We start from the raw sequence: 13,554 nt of genomic DNA, 5'->3' as shown, positions 1-13,554 counted from the left end.
TGTATAGTTAAAGTGACTATGCATATAAGATAAACAGAGAGTAGCAGCAGCGTAAAAGAGGGGTTGGGGGGCACACAATGCAAATAGTCCGGGTAACCATTTGGTTACCTGTTCAGGAGTCTTATGGCTTGGGGGTAAAAACTGTTGAGAAGCCTTTTTGTCCTAGACTTGCCATGCGGTAGTAGAGAGAACAGTCTATGACTGGGGTGGCTGGGGTCTTTGACAATTTTTAGGGCCTTCCTCTGACACCGCCTGGTGTAGAGGTCCTGGATGGCATGCAGCTTTGCCCCAGTGATGTACTGGGCCGTACGCATTACCCTCTGAAGTGACTTGCGGTCGGAGGCCGAGGAATTGCCGTACCAGGCAGTGATGCAACCGGTCAGGGTGCTCTCGATGTTGCAGCTGTAGAACCTTTTGAGGATCTCAGGACCCATGCCAAATCTTTTTAGTTTCCTGAGGGGGAATAGGCTTTGTCGTGCCCTCTTCACAACTGTCTTGGTGTGTTTGGACCAATCTAGTTTGTTGTTGATGTGGACACCAAGGAATTTGAAGCTCTCAACCTGCTCCACTACAGCCCCGTCGATGAGAATGGGGACGTGCTCGGTGCTCCTTTTCCTGTAGTCCACAATCATCAGACCAGAGGATAATTCTCCAAAAAGTACAATATTTGTCCCCACGTGCAGATGAAAACCCTAGTCTAGCTTTTTTATGGCAGTTTGGAGCTGTGGCTTCTTCCTTGCTGAGCGGCCTTTCAGGTTATGTCGATATAGGACTCGTTTTACTGTGGATATAGATACTTTTGTACCTGTTTCCTCCAGCATCTTCACAAGGTCCTTTGCTGTTGTTCTGGGATTGATTTGCACTTTCGTACCAAAGTACGTTCATCTCTAGGAGACAAAAGGTGTCTCCTTCCTGAGCAGTATGACGGCTGCGTGGTCCCATGGTGTTTATACTTGTGTACTATTGCTTGTACATATGAACGTGGTACCTTCAGGCGTTTGGAAATTTCTCCCAAGGATGAACCAGACTTTTGGAGGTCTATAATTTTTCTTCTGAGGTCTTGGCTGATTTCTTTTGAGTTTCCCATGATGTCAAGCAAAGAGGCACTGAGTTTGAAGGTAGGCCTTGAAATACATCCACAGGTACACCTCCAATTGACTCAAATGATGTCAATTAGCTTATCAGAAGCTTCTAAAGCCATGACATTATTTTTATGGAATTTTCCAAGCTGTTTAAAGGCACAGTCAATTTAGCGTATGTGAACTTCTGACCTACTGGAATTGTGATACAGTGAATTCTAAGTGAAATAATCTGTCTGTAAACAATTGTTGGAAAAATTACTTGTGTCATGCACAAAGTAGATGTCCTAACCGACTTGCCAAAACTATAGTTTGTTAACAAGAAATTTGTGGAGTGGTTGACTCCAACCTAAGTGTATGTAAACTTCCAACTTCAACTGTATATTCATATTGTAGTAAAGTAAATGCTCACTATATAGGACTGCAAATACCACACCTGATCCTCCTCCCTGTACAGTCTCTCACGCTCTTTTTTCATTTGACAACAACCATAACTGGCTCTTACAGTATGTAAGTTGAGCTGCTGTTTGTAATGCAATACTTGAGGCAGTGTTTCAGTCAATCTTCTCTACAAGTGCCAATAGGTTTCAGCATCACTTATTCTAATTGGAAAAGGAGATTATATACAAAATATTTAAGCAAGATACATACTCCAAGACACACAGTACTAAATAAACAGCCACATGACAATGCAGGGTGATCCATTCTTGTTGAATGTATACATGCTTTAATAATATTGAGGCATATTGGATACGATATAATATTGAGGTACAGTAAGAGGACTAGGGCAACATCCACTTTAGGCTCTCTTCCCAGGAATGATAGGTCTGTTCTTGAAGTCCTCACTTTCGAGGTAAGCATGCAGATTGGGTCGGGCACACAACCTCCTCATGTACTTCTGGAAGGAGGGGAAGGCATCAAGGCAGGGGGGGCTGGGGACTTGGTGGTGGATCAGCATGAGCATGAGGGCGTAGTCGGCTAAGGACATCTGCAAGAAAGAGGAAGAGACCATGAGAACATGAGAAGTCCCAGTCCAAAACAACCCCTAGTCCCTCCCTACCCACTACCACCATGTACAGTCTATCAGAAGTCTATGAAACAACCCCTAGTCCCTCCCTACCCCCTACCACCATGTACAGTCTATGCCAGTTGACATCTTTGATGATAATTTGATAACAGAAATACATGTATTTTGTTGTCAACCAGAAAGCTTATTTTATTTCTGGACAGGGTTTTCTCAAAGGGCATGAGATCTGTTGGCAGTGCCTTAAGGTACCCCTCTTTACCGGAGTCCTAGGGAACCAAATATCCTTTTTAATCAATTTAGGGCTCAATTCAATCAAATCTGCATTGTGGTTACAGTAGGTAAGTAGCTATGTTTCCTATAGTCAATACTTTAGTCCTACTGTACTACTTCTGTACTACTACTTTAATTCACTATACTATGATACAGATATTGAGCAAGACATATGTCACGCCCTGACCTTAGAGATCCTTTTTATGTCTCTATTTGGTTTGGTCAGGGTGTGATTTGGGGTGGGTATTCTATGTTCTTTCGTTCTATATTTTCTATTTCTATGTTTTGGCCGGGTAGGGTTCTCAATCAGGGACAGCTGTCTATCGTTGTCTCTGATTGAGAACCATACTTAGGTATCCCTTTTTCCCACCTGTCTTTGTGGGAAGTTGACTTTGTTTATGGCACATAGCATTTAGCTTCAATGTTTGTTTTGTAGTGTTTATTGTTTTGTTCGTCGTCTTTTCAAATAAAAAGAAAATGTACGCTTACCACGCTGCGCATTGGTCAAGTTCTTTCAACGGCCGTGACAACATATTACACATAATGGGTGAGTCAATTGGAATGTCATTATGTTGCAAGCAGGCTTTTATGTTATTTCTCCACCTACAAAGTTTCCGTGCGAGATGTCTCCTTACCACATTGATCTGGTACAGAGTGAAGCCACAGTCTTCAAATTTAGGGAGCTGACCAAAGAACTGTGAACGAAATTCAAAGGAAAATATTTAAAGTCCCTGTGCAGTCAATTCTGTTTCCTGTGTTTTGTATCATATTATACAACAGCTGATGAAACTAACACTTAGTGTGATAATTTATTGGGTTATTTGATTGATGCTGGTTGAAAATGCAATCTACAAAGGAATTTCTGAACAGCCTGTTTGCATGGGTGGGAGTTTCAGTTTGCCTGGTGACAACACCAGGTGGTAAATAGACTAATAACAAAGAGTTCCAAACCTCTCTGCCAATAACAGTTTTAAGTTTTCCCCTCCCCACACAGACCAGTCCTAGACAGTCCAAGCAAAATTCTCACTTGAGAAATAGTTTTTTAATAAAAAAAGCTTTTGATGGAAAACTACAGTAAGGTACTTTAAATGTTACCCAGAAATGATTTGATATTGATATATTTAAAAAAACGGCTGCATTGGGCACTTCACTTCTAATCTTAATTCAAAAATCAGAGTCACTTCCTCAATCACCTAGCATCTAAAAGTCCTGATTCAAATTCATGATTCTGAGAACATGTGCATGAGCTATGAGACAGTATTTGTTGTAGCTGTATTTTGTATTGATATGTTTGGCTGATCTTGCATCCATCATCTTCCCCCTATGGAGCTTGTTAAGGGCTCTCTGTCTCAGTAAGGCCCACATGGGTATTGCTTAGAAGCCCGGGATGCCAGTGTCATGTTTGCTAAGTTGCTATCTAAACTGCCTTGTTAGGAGAACATTGGAGAACATTGTCAAGGATGTTTCAGTAAACATTCAGCCAATGCCCAGATCAGGATAAGTTGAACAAGCCCTCGGGGGTGTTGCAGCATTTTTGCAAGTAGCTTTGCAGAGTTTATACAGTGAGTAGTGAACCCATAGTGCTAATAAAACTCACTGTCAAAATGACTGTTTTCCAATAAAAAAATGTTTTTATTATAAGCTGGTCCTAGAGACCTTGTGTAAAACAGCAACATTAATTTCAATTGATTGATATTAAGAGCATACATCATCAGGATACACATTTATAAAATGCTTGAAGGTTAATCTTTTTCGAAGGTTACTCCCTTCCCAGATAAAACTGCATTAATGAAGACATTTTTGTTTGCATGTACTGTAAATGTGAGGTGAAATGCAATAACATGACTTGACTAAGGTACACTGGTTACCTTGGTAGTAGTCAGACTCACACAGCTGGCTTTGAGTGCCCTCCATTCACATCTCCATGGTGACAACATTCTTGTCAAACTCTGCCCCTTGGTCTTTGAGCATCACTCGGATGACCTCAGCACAACCTGTTATAGCGCAGACAAACAATCTCTACCAAATTAAAACATAGTAGGGCCTACTTCCAGCACATCAGGATGTCTAGTTCTTACAACAAGGTTACAAACAGAGTTTAGGGCAAAATAAAATGTTCTGTTTAGGCACATCAATAATTGTTTCTGTGTTTCAAAGAAAAGGTTAAAGTTACTTCAATAGCCAAGTTTGACATGACACTTCCATAAGGAGTTGGCAAGAGAGCAGAAACAGACCGGCAACCAGGTTAAAGGTTGACTACAGTATTTTGGACTTCAATAGCTGTCCATTCTCAAAACTGAAAAGTTAATTAAATTATAGTGGAACATTGATCAGGTCAACATACCTCGAACTGGAAAATATGTGAGCGTGAAAGACACTAAAAAGAAAACAAAACCCCCCAGTAATTATTAGGAAGAAAGAAAAGATTTTAAAAAGTCTCTATATCGTGGTCCACAGTGCAAAGTCTATTTTCTTTATTGTCAGTTGCCTACAGCATATCCAGCAACTGCAGAAATCTATGGAATGTGTGTTTTTTTACCCTTTTTATACAAATCAACAATCTATAACTAAACAGGCAAGACCAGTAGATTAAGTGTTTCTGTGCATTCACTTACTCTCTGTTATCGGCTGTGGTTTGTAGAGTCAAGTATAGTTAGGGTGAGATTTTTAACTTGTTGGTTTGTTATTTGGACTTGCACGTTCAGATTGTGAAAATGCTGGAGAGTTGGTTATGTATTACAATAGACGGTGTCATTTTCCACAGTGCAATGTTCGCTTCACTTCATAGAGTGCTTTGCTTAGTGCCAGATCTGTTTGTGCTGTCTTGACAAACTGGTTTGACAAGGACCATAGGAGTTGGCTTTACAGCACAAACAGATCTGGGACCAGGCTAGGGAGTCATAATGACTCATGCTTTATTGTCTGGGGAGTTGCATAAGCAAAAACATGACTGGTCCATGCATTGGATGCACGCGATGTTGAACTGGATCCTCTGGCCTACGCCTGCCAGAAAGCAACTGCAGTAATAGTAGTCAACTGTATTACTATTTTGGCTGAGTCATTCACAGGTCGGCTAAGAATATCTTGTATCTGATATACAGTACCAGTCAAAAGTTTGGACACACCTACTCATTCAAGGGTTTTTCTTTATTTTTACTATTTTCTATGTTGTATAATAATAGTGAAGACATCAAAACTATGAAATAACACATGGAATCATGTAGTAACCAAAAAAGTGTAAAACAAATCAAAATGTATTTTATATTTGACATTCTTCAAAGTAGCCACTCTTTCCTTGATGACAGCTTTGCTCACTCTTGGCATTCTCTCAACCACCTTCACCTGGAATGCTTTTCTGACAGTCTTGAAGGAGTTCCCACATGCTGAGCACTTGTTGGCTGCTTTTCCTTCAATCTGCTGTCCAACTTATCCCAAACCATCTAAATTGGGCTGAGGTTGGGTGAATGTGGAGGCCAGGTCATCTGATGCAGGACTCCATCACTCTCCTTCTTGGTCAAATAACCCTTACACATTCTGGAGGTGTGTTGGGTCACTGTCCTGTTGAAAAACAAATGATAGTCCCACTAAGCGCAATCCAGATGGGATGGTGTATCGCTGCAGAATGCTGTGGTAGCCATGCTGGTTAAGTGTGCCTTGAATTCTAAATAAATCACACCCACACCATCACACCTCCTCCTCCATGCTTCACGATGGGAAGCATACATGCTCCTCCGTTCACCTACTCTGCGTCTCACAAAGACACTGCGGTTGGAAGCAAAAATCTCAAATTTGGACATCAGACAAAAGGACAGATTTCCACCTGTGTAATGTCCATTGCTCTTTTTTCTTGGCCCATGTAAGTCTCTTCTTCTTATTGGTGTCCTTTAATAGTGGTTTCTTTGCATCAATTGACCATGAAGTCTCTGAACAGTTGATGTTGAGATGTGTCTGTTACTTGAACTCTGAAGCATCTATTTGGGCTGCAATTTCTGAGGCTGCTAACTCTAATGAACTTATCCTCTGCGTCAGAGTTAACTCTGGGCCTTCATTTCTTGTGGCAGTCCTCGTGAGAGCCAGTTTCATCATAGCACTTGATGATTTTTGCAACTGTGCTTGAAGAAACTTTAAAAGTTGACATTTTACGGATTGACTGACCTTCATGTCTTAAAGTAATGATGGACTGACGTTTGTCTTTGCTTATTTGAACTGTTCTTGCCATAATATGTACTTGGTCTTTTACCAAATAGGGCTATCTTCTGTATGCCAACCCTACCTTGTCACAACACAACTGATTGGCTCAAACGCATTAAGAAGGAAAGAAATTCCACAAATTAACTTAACAATGCACACCTGCTAATTGAAATGCATTAATTGAATGGCTACCTCATGAAGCTGGTTGAGAGAATGCCAAGAGTGTGCAAAGATGTCATCAAGGCGAAGGGTGGCTACTTTGAAGAATCTCAAATATAAAATACATTTTGATTTGTTTAACACTTTTTTGCTTACTACATGATTCCATATTATATGTTTCACAGTTTGTCTTCACTATTATTCTACAACGTAGAAAATAGTAAAAATAAAGTAAAACCCTGGAATGAGTAAGTGTGTCCAAACTTTTGACTGGTACTGTATGTACAAGTATCTGATGATATTCTGGAATGCAAGTGACATTTACTGACATACAGCTTTTTCAATTACTTTGGTGAAAGGTCAGTAATACTTTGGTGAAAGGTCACAGTAATACTCTGGGTGAGCAATTATGTCAATTACGTACAATAAGCGAGTGTTAGGCCACAATTCAATCAATTGCAAAAACTGCACTGATGTTTCATTCAATGTCTACACTTTAATTTCAGGACAGGTGTGTTTTAGAGTTATCATCTTGCAGAATATGTATGCTGTATTGGACGTGTTAACCAAGTTAAACTCCTGAAACTGTTTCTCTTCTTCCTCTTCTTCCCTTGCATAAATTGTCTTTGGATATTGACGTGAAACTACAACCACAGAGTTAAATCTACACCACGTGTCTGCACCACATACTCCCACTACTGGTGTCCACCAGGGCTCGGTTCTAGGCCCTCTCCTCTTCTCTCTAAACACCAAATCACTTGGCTCTGTCATTTCCTCACATGGTCTCCCAGGTGGCGACATGCATCTCTGCGTGCCTGGCAGATATCTCAGCTTGGATGTGGGCCCACCACCTCAAGCTCATTCTTGACAAGACGGAGGTGCTCTTTCTCCCGTGGGAAAGCCACCCTGTTCAGAGACCTCTCCATCACAGTTGACAACTCCACGGTGTCCCCCTCCCAGAGTGCAAAGAACCTTGGCATGAACCTTGACAATGCCCTGTCATTCTCTGCAAACATCAAAGCAGTGACTCGCTCCTGCAAATTCATGCTCTACAACATCTGTAGAGTACGACGCTACCTCACACAGGAAGCGGCGCAGTTCCTAATCCAGTCTGGACAACTGAAACTCGCTGTTGGCTGGGCTCCCCACCAAACCCCTGCAACTTATCCAGAACGCTTCAGCCCGTCTGGTTTTCAACCTTCCCAAGTTCTCCCATGTCGCTCTGTTCCTCCGCACACTCCATTGGCTTCCAGTCGAACCTCGCATCCACTACAAGACCATGGTGCTTACCTACGGAGCATCAAGAGAAACTGTCCTGCTCAAACAATACACACCACCCCGAGCACTCCGTTCTGCCACCTCTGGTCTCTTGGCCCTTCCACCCCTATGGGAGGGCAACTCCCGGTCAGCCCAGTCCAAGTACTTCTCTGTCCTGGCACCCCAATGGTGGAACCAGATTCCCCCTGAAGCTAGGACAGCAGAGTCCCTGCCCATCTTCCGAAAACATCTGAAACCCTACCTCTTCAAAGAGTATCTTAAATAATCCCAAAACGTCCCCCTCGCACTCCCTCCTCACCCCGACCAATTTATTTTGTTTAAAGATTTTGGTGAATAAATAATTGCACTTCACCCCTTCCTAGCTCTGACTTTGCTGATAGCTACTTTATTGAGGATAACTGTACTTACTACAGTATGATTGTGATATGTGGCTGTCCTACCTAGCCATTTTAAGATTAATGCACTAACTGTAAGTCGCTCTGGATAAGAGCGTCTGCTAATGACTAAAATGTAAAAACATAAATGTACAAATATCCTGAAAATACAGCCTAAACAGTTAGAGGGAAGCATCAGTGTTTGCTTTATCTGCAATTGTGACCTAATGCTGCGTTCATAACCAAGTGGGAGGTGGGAATTTACCAGTTAAATCATTATTACCAGTTGAATGCATTGACATGCTTTGAACTTGTTAAGAAACGCAGATTGGCTGCGTAAACTAAAACTACAGATATCATGCTTGTAAAGAAATGATAGTGTTCAAAAACAATTTAATACATAGCTTTTTATAAGTAATGTTTTATAGTTGCATTTAACTGCTGAAAATGCTGTTATCGGGGTCACTTTCTAGGTGACGTCAGAGGTCAGCATGTGGGAGAAGTGGGCGCTCAGGATGAGGACGAGTTTCCCACTAGTAATTACCAATTGGAGGGCCGTTCAACTGGATTTTTCCCAGTCTTATGTGGTAATATCCTACTTCTCACTTGCTGACAAATGCAGCGTATGTCAGAAATCCTAATCTTCTATAGCGCACTACTGCCCTCTAGCTGAGAAAAACCAGCTGCTACTGGATCTGACTGGTTGCCAGGAACATACCGTATGTAAAGTAAGTGTCTTTACTTTCCCCTCATGGTGATGCTGTACTACCAGGTATATACTCTATATAATGGCTTTGCTGCCTGATATCTTAGTATTACATTTACTCATGACAAAACATGATCGTAATACATGTATTATGTTGGATTTATATTACACAATGTTTATTTTCTCATAATAACTTGCATTATGTGCCCAAAGAGGAGGAGAGTGTATTTTCACTCCTAAGGTTGTCCTTTTATATAGTGCTAATGTTCCCGAGACTCTCTATGGAGTACTTGTCTGGTCCCAAATCTGGGGTTTGCTACTTAATACCTTGGTCTTACATTTACTCAAAACATGATTGTTATACAACAAAATCAATCCAACTCTGCATTTTTCCAAAGGCATTTTATATAGAAAACAGGTTAAAAATATGCATCACCATATAGTTTCTAGATCATCTCATTGTACAATTATGTAATTATAGCCATCAAAATAAAATCATATATATGGGTATATGAAAATACATAGCTTAAATGTGAAGAATATCCTACTGTAACAAAAAAATTTATGTAAGCTTGTCCCCAAGAAATAGTTGGTACATCTATCCAAAATTAGTGGAGAGGTCTCTGATAATATTACATGTGTTATGAGATATATTATATGAGGTTTTCCATTGCTTATCTCAAGCCTTTTTTATAACACAGCAGCTATCGATTTTCATGTTTACAAACATTCGCTTTCAACTATTTCTGTTCTACTCAAAAATAGATCATTAAAAAGAGAAAATTCCACCATGACTGAAATGTTACAGTTATTGAGCTAGAATAAACTTTATTTACAGTGTCTAAGAACATCCTATGGAAAGACTTCCTATGAAATACAATATATAATCAAATGCATGTTTCTGTTCCCTAGTATAATTACAATATAGATATCAGACGAAAGGAATGGTATATCCTGCATAGATCATTAAGGAAATCTAAAGCTCTTTATTATACCAATAAATGCTTAAGTGTAAACCAAATCTGGTCCCGAAGAGGCAATTTTCCACTTTCTATCCACAATTTCACATCAGGGCTACACAGAGAAAATAGGTTTACCCACACAAGCACCTCTATCAATGAGTTGGCAATGTATTGGACATAGCCTTGTATGGTGCATTTGGCATAAATGCAGTATGAGTCACTTAAAAGGAATGATGAACCACAAAAGTATGTGTTATATCATAGAATATAAGAATGTGTTATATAGAATTCATCACATTTGACCTGAGAGGAATGCTTAACCAAGTCCCATCTAGGATGGAATGACAACTACTGTATATCATAACTCTTTGATAACGTTACATGATCTTTGATAATGTCAGATGGCTATTACATGATCTTTGATAATGTTAGATTTACTTAGTTCTTAACGATCTATTACAAATGCTTACATTGAGTTCAGGTACATTGTTGTACTTTTTTGAAAGGGTATGCTCTCATTACACACCTAAAACAGTACCTAGTAGGGATAGTATGCAATGACAACACTGTGGTTGTTGCCATAAGCATTTCTGAATCTTAATGTACAGCTTATGAAAGTGTTGCAGGCTTTATGTTATGTCCAATGCCTCCATCTTGGCACTCCCCCACCATTGTAACAAATATTTTGGAAGGTATAGAAATGTATTTATTAATGTCTACATTTGTTTTTGCCACGTTTATTCTTAATGCATGCTTTCAAATTATATGTGAGCTAAAAATAAATATACAAATAAATATAATTTTTTGAAAGTTTTAAATGTTACTGTCCCCACTACAACAAAACAAGACTTAAATACATGTAATTTTGTCCTTGAAACACTTATTTGAAATACTGTAGCATTCCATTCATTCCTATGGAGGACTGCTTCTACTGGGGAGTACCAATATGACTGAACGGTGGCTTCAAAGTCTTTTATCAGCAATCCAGAGTTTATATACTGTGTATTCGGAAAGTTTTCAGATCTCGACTTTTTCCTAATTTTGTTACGTTACAGCCTTATTCTAAAATGGATGAAACAGTTCCCCTCATCAATCTACACACAATAATGACAAAGCAAAAACATGTTTTTAGAAATTTGAGCAAAAAAACTGAAATATAACATTTACGTAAGTATTCAGACCCTTTGTTGAAGCACCTTTGGCAGCGATTACAGCCTCATGTCTTGTTTGGTACGACGCTACAAGCTTGGCACACCTATATTTGGGGAGTTTCTCCCATTATCCTCTGGAGATCATCTCAAGCTCTGTCAGGTTGGATGGGGAGCGTCGCTGAACAGCCGTTTTCAGGTCTCTCTAGAGATGTTCGATCGGGTTCAAGTCCCGGCTCTGGCTGGGCCACTCAAGGACATTCAGAGACCTGTCCTGAAGCCACTCCTGCGTTGTTTTGGCTGTGTGCTTAGGGTCATTGTCATTGTCTGAGATCCTGAGCACTCTGGAGCAGGTTTTCATCAAGGATCTCTCTGTACTTTGCTCCATTCATCTTTCCTTCGAGCCTGCCTAGTCTCCCAGTCCCTGCCGCTGAAAAACATCCCCACAGCATGATGCTGCCACCACCATGCTTCACCGTAGGGATGGTGCCAGGTTTCCTCCAGACGTGACACTTGGCAGTCAGGCCAAAGTGCTCAATCTTGGTTTCATCAGGCCAGAGAATCTTGTTTCTCATGGTCTGAGAGTCTTTAGGTGCCTTTTGGCAAACACAAGTAGGCTGTCAGGTGCCTTTTACTGAGGAGTGGATTCCGTCTGGCCACTCTACCATTAAGGCCTGATTGGTGGAGTGCTGCAAAAATGGTTGTTCTTCTAGAAGGTTCTCCCATCTCCAGAGGAACCCATCGAGTTCTTGGTCATGTCCCTCACGACGGCCCTCCAATCAAGTTGTAGAAACATACCATGAATGCTCAATGGAAACAGGATGCACCTGAGCTCAATGTCGAGTCTCATAGCAAAGGGTGTGAATACTTACAGTACCAGTCAAAAGTTTGGACACACCTACTTATTCCAGCATTTTTTCTTTTGTTACTATTTTCTACATTGTAGAATTATGGTGAAGACATCAAAACTATCAAATAACACATATGCAATCATGTAGGTACCAAAAAATTGTTGACAGCTGAGTAGCCACCCTTTGCCTTGATGACAGCTTTGCACACTTGGCATTCTCTCAACCAGCTTCATGATGTAGTCACCTGGAATGCATTTCAATTAACAGATGTACCTTGTAAAAAGTTAATTTGTGGAAATTCTTTCTTAATGCATTTGAGCCAATCAGTTGTGTTGTGAAAAGATAGGGGTGGTATACAGAAGATAGCCCTATTTGGTAAAAGACCAAGTCCATATTATAGCAAGAACAGCTCAAATAAACAAAGAGAAATGGCAGTCCATCATTACTTTAAGACATGAAGGTAAGTTAATGCTGAAACTTTAAAGAACTTTGAAAGTTTCTTCAAGTGCAGTCGCAAAAACCATCAAGCACTATGATGAAACTGGCTCACGAGGACCGCCAGGAAAAGAATACCCAGAGTTACCTCTGCTGCAGAGGACAAATTAATTAGAGTTAACTGCACCTCCGATTGCATCCCAAATAAATGCTTCAGAGTTCAAGTAACAGACACATCTCAACAGCTGGTTTGCGCTTAGTGGGACTATCATTTGTTTTTCAACAGGACAATGGCCCAACACACCTCCAGAATGTGTAAGGGCTATTTGACCAAGAAGGAGAGTGATGGAGTCCTGCATCAGATGACCTGGCCTCCACATTCACCCAACCTCAACCCATTAGAGATGGTTTGGGATGAGTTAAACTGCAGGGTGAAGGAAAAGCAGACAAGTGCTCAGCATATGGGAACTCCTTCAAGACTGTTGGAAAAGCATTCCAGGTGAAGCTGGTTGAGAGAATGACAAGAGTGTGCAAAGCTGTCATCAAGGCAAAGGGTGGCTACTTTGAAGAATCTCAAATATAAAATATTGTTTACAACATGATTCCATATGTGTTATTTCATAGTTTTGATGTCTTCACTATTATTCTACAATGTAGAACATAGTCAAAATGAAGAAAAACCCTTGAATGAGCAAGTTTGTCCATACTTTTAACTGGTACTGTATGTAAAAATAAATATATATTTTATATGTATAGTTTTTTTGCAGAAATCAAAAAACCTGTTTTTACTTTGTCATTATGTGGTATTGTTTGTAGATTGATGACGGGTTTTGTCAAACGATTTCAGCAATTTTAGAATAAGGCTGTAACGTAAGAAAATTTGGAAAATGTCAAGGGGTCTGAATACTTTACAAATGTCCTGTAGATCATTGGTTATCCCCCTGTACTGTTTACTGTATTCTGATGTACACTTTCCAGGACCACGGCTGGACACAACTTTAAAACACGCAATGTAAGAACCCCAAAATAGCCATAGCACTCGAGCAACAAGAACAGTGTTTACGTAGAAAATAA

General features: G+C 40.2%; 1 protein-coding gene across 1 annotated transcript; it reads right to left on the bottom strand.

Moving 5' to 3' along the window:
* Positions 1-1,878: 1,878 nt before the first annotated feature.
* Positions 1,879-7,527, bottom strand: LOC120046954 (glutathione S-transferase P-like). Its single transcript, XM_038992506.1, is given in 7 exon segments — positions 1,879-2,067; positions 2,265-2,372; positions 2,871-3,071; positions 4,266-4,278; positions 4,280-4,370; positions 4,721-4,753; positions 7,506-7,527. Coding segments are annotated over 7 exon segments (657 nt in total).
* Positions 7,528-13,554: the final 6,027 nt, after the last annotated feature.

The sequence above is a fragment of the Salvelinus namaycush genome, chromosome 5 (assembly GCF_016432855.1).
Source record: "Salvelinus namaycush isolate Seneca chromosome 5, SaNama_1.0, whole genome shotgun sequence".
NCBI classification, from domain to species: Eukaryota; Metazoa; Chordata; class Actinopteri; order Salmoniformes; family Salmonidae; genus Salvelinus; species Salvelinus namaycush.
Note: the sequence above shows the minus strand (reverse complement) of the source record. Positions and strands in the feature narration are given on the sequence as shown.